This window comes from Gavialis gangeticus, unplaced genomic scaffold, assembly GCF_001723915.1.
Source record: "Gavialis gangeticus isolate Ggan-Ray unplaced genomic scaffold, GavGan_comp1, whole genome shotgun sequence".
In the NCBI taxonomy this organism is placed as follows: domain Eukaryota; kingdom Metazoa; phylum Chordata; order Crocodylia; family Gavialidae; genus Gavialis; species Gavialis gangeticus.
Genome location: NW_017728996.1, coordinates 28,956,842 through 28,965,103, shown reverse-complemented (window position 1 = coordinate 28,965,103; position 8,262 = coordinate 28,956,842). Strand labels below are relative to the sequence as shown.

Sequence of the window (8,262 nt, the reverse complement as noted above, 5' to 3'; positions counted from 1 at the left end):
CTTAGATTCTGTAAAAAAAAAAATAAAATAAAATAAATAGGGCCATTAACACAATGCTGGATCAATATGATATAATGTCCAGTAATAAACTCCATCTACTCGCTGCACATATATTAACTAGTAGAATTGTTTTGTAACATGTCTACTTTTAGGCATTTTTCAACTTTAGTAATAATATCATAAATCAAATATAGTTTCAGGGATGCTGGAGCATGAAACTATTCAAGGGGTCTCAGGGGTGAAGCCAACAGGGCTGCGAAAGAGAACATCCAGCATTGCTGATGAAGGGACCTACACATTGGACTCTATCATTCGCCAGCTGAATACCTTCCACTCAGTGATGTGTCAGCATGGAATGGATCCAGAGTTGATCAAGCAGGTAGTCAAGCAGATGTTTTATATTGTTGGGGCTGTGACCCTGAATAACCTTCTCCTGCGCAAGGACATGTGTTCCTGGAGCAAAGGAATGCAGATACGGTAAGTCATTGAATTGCCATGAAGTCTTTGAATTCCACATAGTTGTTTAGTAACAGTTGTACTTTTAACATTTATTCCATCTCAAAGAAAAGCATGTTGGACTCTCCTACATTGATTTTGAAGGTTTCCTGCTCTCAATATCTTGTTAATCAAGAACCTATTATTTAATTTAAGTACAATTCTTGGCTATGCAAGCAAGGCTTGCATAGGTAAGAAATGGGCAGAGAGCAACATTATTTCCCGTTCATCCTACAAGTAAGCATCAGCACACCAACTCAGATAGACCACAGATAGCTATTTCAAAGCTAGGGGGAATGGCAAATAAGATTCACTGTTCAAGCAGATTCCTTCAGGGTTTGTAGCTCAGAAGATGCACACTGTGGTCAGACCAACTGTTGTTCCCCCGGGTTATTTTTTTTGTAGAATTTGATGTCTGTTCTTCAATTATTTATTTGCATACTGTTTGCATAGTTATTTTATGATAACTGAGCATCCAAATCCCCTAAGTGCTTTAAAAATCTTGGCCTACATGTATAGAGGCAAAACCCTGCTCTTCTATCCATGCACATTGATCCTTTTGATTAACAGTCTGTCTTGGGAAAATTAATCATGAAAATAAAATTGAGGGAAATTAAGAGTTGCTCTGTATGAGAGAAGTGCATAACAGCAACAAAGAATATTCATTAATGAAACAAAATATAAGCTCTTTGATTTGGTCAGACTTTACAAGTCTTAAAGGTTTTCTCTTTTAACAGGTACAATGTGAGTCAACTTGAAGAATGGTTGCGTGACAAAAATTTGATGAATAGTGGGGCTAAAGAAACACTGGAGCCTCTCATCCAGGCTGCACAGTTGTTGCAGGTGAAAAAGAAAACAGATGAAGATGCAGAAGCTATCTGTTCAATGTGCAATGCTCTGACTACTGCACAGGTAATCCAACACTCAAACATGTAGTCAGCTGCTACATTAGAATGTGCCCCAAAGCTGTGCATCTTGTAGGTCTACTTGTGCTCCCATCACACATGGATTGAATATTTAGTCTCTTATTGTTGTAAATAGCATAATTAAGAAGGAGGAAAAGAGGGAATTGTCTCTCTCGAGGCTAGCATTTGAAATAAGTCCCACCCGGAGGAAAAGCAGGTCACAATGATTGTCCAGTGTTCAGAATATGATGTGTGTGCATTCTCGCCTCTTAAAATAGTTACACATGTACAACACCTGATTTTAAAAAAAATCATACCCCTAATGATAATCTGTGCAAAACCCATGTTACTCAGAGTTTGATTCTGACAATATAGAGGCAGCAAGAATGAGATGCAAATCCACTGTATTACCACATGCCATTGAACTGCTGAACTCTGATCAGAAATGCAGAAATACTGCTAGTTTTGCATTATAGGGAAAAATTCTGCTTTCAAAAATTCTAAGGAGAATCATGTGAAAAAAGTTGCAGAGAATTGTGTTTGGGCTAAATACATTTATGTCCTATTATTTTAACTATTTTTGCTGAAGTCCCTTCTCTTGATTTTGGGAGTTAGTCCTACATTTGGGACAGAAACTTGCTCACTTTGACAGCACTGGCAGTTTTTTACGCTTTTTAACAGGAGCAGGGTAGAGTCCTAAGTATTGGACCAAAATTCAAAAAAAGAAGTGTCAAAACTATTAATTTCAGTGGGCATAAAATAACATTTATTTACTTATTATTTATTTATTGTATTATCTGGCAGTTTATGCAGTGTACTGAGCACTTTTTCCATACAAACAGGAAGAACAGTGGTTCCTGCTCAAGAAAGCGCACAGTCAAAGGAGGCAATCTGACTCTTAAACTTTTTATGTCATAACATCTGTTTATTATAATTTTCCTTGTTTTTTTATTGTAAATTGCCCTAAGCCTTTTCTGGGGAGGACAGCATATAAATCTAATAAATAAGTAAGCTAAAATAAATAACCTAAAAGAATGTATAATAAATCTATAAAATAAATTGCAATAACAATTGTAAACAACTCCTTTTGAAAGGTAATTATTTTTAAATGTTGTTAGAAACAGGATGTATAGTTCAATAGACTGAATCAAGAACTGTTACTTTTTTTGCAGATTGTAAAAGTTCTGAATTTGTATACTCCAGTTAATGAGTTTGAAGAAAGAGTCTTGGTATCATTTATACGTACGATACAGGTAAGACCATATTTTTTTACCATAAATTGTTCAGATAGTTCTAAAAGATTGTGAACCAAAATAGGTTATGCCATAAAGTTCAGTAATCTATTCTAAGTAAAGCAGGCTTATTAGTCGCATTTCTTTTTCTTCTAACCTAAAAGTGAAACCAGTTATGGGATTTTTTTTAAGCAGTCACAATTTTGATTGCTATTTGCAGATTTAAATGAATTGAAATATTTTATTGCTGCTTCCATCACTTTTCCTGTACTTTTTAAAATGAATTAATTATGCCTGATTTTCAAATTATTTCCTTTTGTTCTTGTGTAATTTTGCACGCGCACACTCCGGTAATTCCCACTTGTCAAGTATTAACATTTTATTGTGTGGAAGTGCTGAAATTTAAAGTCTGTTTCTTCAAGATGTATTTACACAAGAAGTCAATTTGAGAAGACTTCAAAAATTGAGCCAGTCATGTCAAAACCTTTAAATGGTAGTTCTTTTTGGAAAGAGCTAGCAAGAAAGAAAAAAACTGACTGCAGCATTTTATAACGTCAAAGGGTGGGCAATTTAAAAAGCAATTTTAAAAATTAAGTGGTCTTTCTGGGTTTGCTGAGGAAATAATGGCATTTTTAGCATAATAGAGGAGACTAACCAAATAGAACTGAAATGAAACCAAATCATTTTGTTTGCCCTATAAGTAGTTCAATTAACATTTCCTGGACAGGTTCTTTGCCACCTTCTTCAAAAAAAATCTAAATGGTAATCTAAAAAATCTAAAGTAAAAATATACTGGCCACAAGCTACTCAAAGCCCACATTAGCTTATGGGTACAATGGTTTCAAAGGGTCCATATCAAGTCGCCAAATGTATATGATCTGTGTTTTTCATGATAGTGTTTATCATGAGAAGATTCAATGAAAATCAACCTTCTTCAAGAACTTGTGTTTCTCTTTACTATTTGCTTTCTCAAAAGAATATTTAAGGTTGGCAGAGTAGTGGTAACCGCAAATGAAGTAACACTGTTCCAGATGCAGTGTGCAGTTAACTTATGGAACTTGTTGCCACAGGAGGTTGTAGAGGCAGATAATATAACCAGGTTCAAAAAAGGACTAGACAAATTCATAGATCATGGGTCCATTAATAGTGAGGAAACGGAACAGGCTGGGATGTTTCCTCCAACTTCCCTAACCCCCTAGGAAGGTGTTTGATCAAGCCTGCAGAGGTGCAGTCCAACAGAGAGGATGGTTGGCAGAGAGCTGCATCCTCTGCAGTGCCCCCGTGTACTGTGGAGCCTGCTGCTCCACTGCATCTGGGCTTCTCCTCACTACAGAGGAGCTGCGAATCTGAAGCAAAGTTCTATATAGACAGCTGGTTTCTAGGAGTGGGCAGGAAAGGCAAAGACTTGTGGTCTGCAATGATGGTCAGTTTTGGCTCATGCCAGCAAAAAGTTGCTGATCCATGCTACATATATATACCCATTCATATGCTCTCCTGCTAAATCATCTACAGAGTAGTGAGTTAGATGGACTATTAGTCTGGCTCAATGGCACTTTTATGTTCCAGTTACAAAGAGCAATTTTTTATATCGATGTATATCTACATATATATATATAAAGCTACTTAGTTTCAGCATGATTATTTTTAATTTGCTTTCTCCAAGAGGTCAAATAATAACTCTGTCTATTTCTTTTCCTTTTAGATGCGTTTACGAGACAGAAAAGACTCACCTCAGTTGCTAATGGATGCTAAACATATTTTTCCTGTTACTTTTCCATTTAACCCATCCTCTCTTGCATTAGAAACCATTCAAATTCCAGCCAGCTTGGGTTTAGGATTCATCTTGCGTGTCTGAACCTAAAGATGCACTGTCAGCTGTTGACATTGAGTCTGAAATCTTAATCCATTAAAACATAGTGAGCCACTGAAAACACATTTTTTGAAAGAGCAATATGTATATGCCTAGGCCTTTATTATTGGGCAGCTGGAAAACTATGAAACTGTACTGCAGCAAAAAAGCTGATAGAAAGTGTTTATTTGCATCAGTTATTGTTTTTATGCAGACATATTGTTTGTTGTGTTTCCAGAATATGCATATAGGTCTTGGGCAAAAATTGTGTCTTCAGCTGCATAGAGACATTTTTAGATCTTTAGTAACATATTTAAATAGTGTAAATTAAAATCCATTCATGACCTACTCATAGGTGAGGACTGATAAGGGGACAGTCATAATGCTATAAATAGAGGACTTAAGTAAGGCATTTTGTAGTAGAATACATAGTCACTGAGAATCTGTTATCTTTAAATCATCAAAACTGGAATGGGGAAACAAAAACTGGCAATATAAAATAATTTGTTAATTGGCTTCCTTATTTTTGTCACTATGACAAATTATGGAGTGTTTAAAAAGTCTTTCAGCTTACTATATGGTATAACATAGGTGTTCATTTGTTAGTACAGTGGTTTACTAAGCCTATTAAATTGCTGCTGCATATTGTGTTCTTTTAAATGTATGACAGTATCCTTTTAGGCGCTAAATATTACGAAACTTCACTTTTTTATTATTGACTTTGTTTACAGTCCAATGCAATCCTTTCTTTTAACTGGATTTATGCAAGTGTCAAGAAATCATCTGTAAAGAAAAATGGTGACTAAGCACAAGTAGCACACTGGAAGTTATATGATAGTTTACTTTAAAGCTATCTTAAAAGTAGTTTACTAAAAATATTCAGTGTCTTGAGGCAAAATGATCAAACGTCAGTCATTGTTTTAGTATTTATTTAGATTTTGTAGTTTGTCAAGATTTTCCTGTGTTCGTTTTTAGTCCCCTGAAGTGTCAGTGTTGTATTTTCAATATCATCATCCATTTTTTTTCATTGACTTTTCTGAGACATCTCAAATACTTAGAGCTGAAAGGAGACGTTTTTTGATTGAGAATTCCTTGAGTAGTCCAACACATTACTTTGTGGATATACTGGCTATCAAAAACACACACCAAACACTGAATGACTGAGAGAGAAACTTTTTGAAAACTAAGCTTCTGTGTCTGTCCATATAGTGCATGCATGAAAAATAGTTTTAACAGGTTCCATAAAGTATTCTGTAAAGTATTCTGTGGTGTCAGAGATACAGCTTGTGGGGCTTCTGGAAGGGCCAGGAATTTGTGGGGCAGGGTGAGCAGGGGTGAGACCCTCTGCCAAAATCCTGGATACAGAGCCCTGCTGGGGATGTGTTTTGGCAATGGCAGGTCAAGTGCTAATCACTGTAGCTGCCTGAGCTGACAGAGCACTGCTTGCCCCACTGCTGCCAACACTCACTCAGCCACCAGAAGTAGGTTCAGATCTGGCCTGGAAGAGCTGAATGAGTTTGACACTCCCCACTGTAAGGATGTAAAGTGCAGTGGCAAAATGAGTTGTTTTGGTACTGTGCTTCCTGTCAGAGAGAACGTCCCCCATTTGCACGTCTCAGACCTTGCTCCAGCGTGGAATTCACATTTCAAAATGTGCAGCAACAAGTCAGAGGCCTTGCTTAACTTTCTGATTCAGAATTTTAAAAGGTATGGTCAGTGACGTATGGTTCAATATACATATGAAAAAAAGCATTACTCCGTTTTAGTGTACAATATTTCTAGTGTATTATAAACATTAGTAAGTTTAATGTTAACATTAACTTCTTCAGAAATATAGAGAAGTAATCTGTAGGTACGCTGTTAGAATGTGCTGGTACTAACCAGTTTACCTGCAACCTTAAAGAATATTTTTTTTTTATCAGTAAAGGAGACCAGTAAATTTCAGTTGTGTTTTCCTTGAGAAAGACGTATAGCTTTATATATGGTGGCTGATAAAATGTGTAATAAAGAAAGCTTGACCTTTTTTCAGTACCATTTTGAAATGCATATGTCTTTATTTCCTAAAAGCATGCCACTTTTTGCTTATTGCTCACTACTGATACACTCAGAAACCTTAAAAGAAGCATCTTATCTATATTTTGGATGCTTTTTGCTAAATTATTTAAATTATTTGCTTATGCAAAGTAAACCAAAAGCTTTTCACTCAAATAAGTTTGTTGTTTAATTTCTGAAATGAACAGTACTGTACATTGTCCCCAGATACAGCATAATGGCATGGCATATTAACGTTTCAAACTTCAAAAGGTACTATATTTGTTACTATGTAATGACAAATCAGTCTCATCCAGTAACAGTGTAAAACCAGGAAATAGGGAAAAATAAAATCTTTATATACCTATTGAAAGAAAACTGGCATTACAGTACGTTTTTACTGTAGATCATAAAATATATCTACTATTCAAACATTCAGCGTATGAAACTATGACTAAAATGTATTTTTGTTTATTTTTAAAATCTGTTTACCTGTAAAAAGCCTTACTGTATCTTGTTTCCTTAACAAAGTAGTTGTTATTTATAGGTATTATCTGTAAACTCAGTGATTTAACTGGTGTTACTTTTATATCACATTAAAAGTGTGTGCTGCTTGACATGTTTTAAAGGAAAATGTTTTTAAGTTGAAATAGATGTGTACTTGGTAAATCATCTAATATTTTACATAACAGTATTTTACATGCACTTTTCAAAAGTAAGAATTTTAGTGATGGTGTACTATATTAAAAAAAAAATCTTTCACCTTGGTTTTAAGGCCTCTACATAACCATGGGAATTAACACATAAGCCTCCTTTAACAATTTTCCTTTTCCTTTGAATCATGGTTATGCTCTTTTAATGTGGACATATCTTTTATATTTTAATTTATTGTCTATCGGTATGGTAGATTCTGTTGGATGCTGGAAAATGTTAATTTGTCACTGTCCCCTTTGAAATAATACACAACTAGCCTAAAGATGTTGCACAATATTTACCTCACTGAGGTCTAGTCAGACTTTTAGAACGTAATCTCCTGTCAATTTTAGCAAATTGCTACCCAGACTTTAATCTGGGATGAAACTTGAAATACTTAAAAGGTTTTGCTTCATTTAAGTGTGATTATATAGTCTACTTGATCAGAAAAGGAAAATAGAGGTATATTACATTTGTGGAAAGTTGATTTATATCCATTAACATTTATTCCCTACTTAGAAACACCAGCATTTGAAAGATGAAGGTCTATATCATTTAAGATTTAAAATTTCAAAGTACACATTTCAAAAATGCCATACAAAAAAGAGAGAATTATTTCTTTTTTTTAAGATGCTGATAATACATCTGATGATAAACCCTTTAAACATAGATTTTCACTAGATATGACTACAATACATAGATGAAAACCAAAACAATATCAGAATGACATAAGCTCTGAACTGTTGTAGTGTCTGATGTTGTACTTAGTAAATGTGTGCATCATAAACACTGTATCCTATTAGCTATCACTGAAAAAAATGTCCAAATAAAAATACAACTCTAAGACTGTTTTTGGTTTTTGTGAATACATAAAATATGAGACCATTGCAGACTTGGCAGAGTTCTTACAAGCTGGCCCCTTATAGGTTGATGTGTTAGGACTCTGTGTACTAGGCCCAAATGCTCTCATTTTGGGGGGTTCCTGTTTTTGTTTTTGTGGGTTTTTCTTCTTTTCTTTTTTCTTGGGTGGGGGGGGTGGGGGGGGTGGCAGTTGGCC

General features: G+C 35.1%; 1 protein-coding gene across 1 annotated transcript in view; it reads left to right on the top strand.

Moving 5' to 3' along the window:
* MYO5A (myosin VA) overlaps positions 1-8,049 on the top strand; it is a 172,548-nt gene extending 164,499 nt beyond the window's left edge. Inside the window, exons 39-42 of the mRNA XM_019503826.1 lie at positions 195-477; positions 1,233-1,407; positions 2,573-2,653; positions 4,335-8,049. Of these exons, the coding sequence (XP_019359371.1) occupies positions 195-477; positions 1,233-1,407; positions 2,573-2,653; positions 4,335-4,487 (692 nt within the window). The 3' untranslated portion in view covers positions 4,488-8,049. The remainder of the gene's footprint in view (positions 1-194; positions 478-1,232; positions 1,408-2,572; positions 2,654-4,334) is intronic.
* The last annotated feature ends 213 nt before the right edge of the window (positions 8,050-8,262 follow it).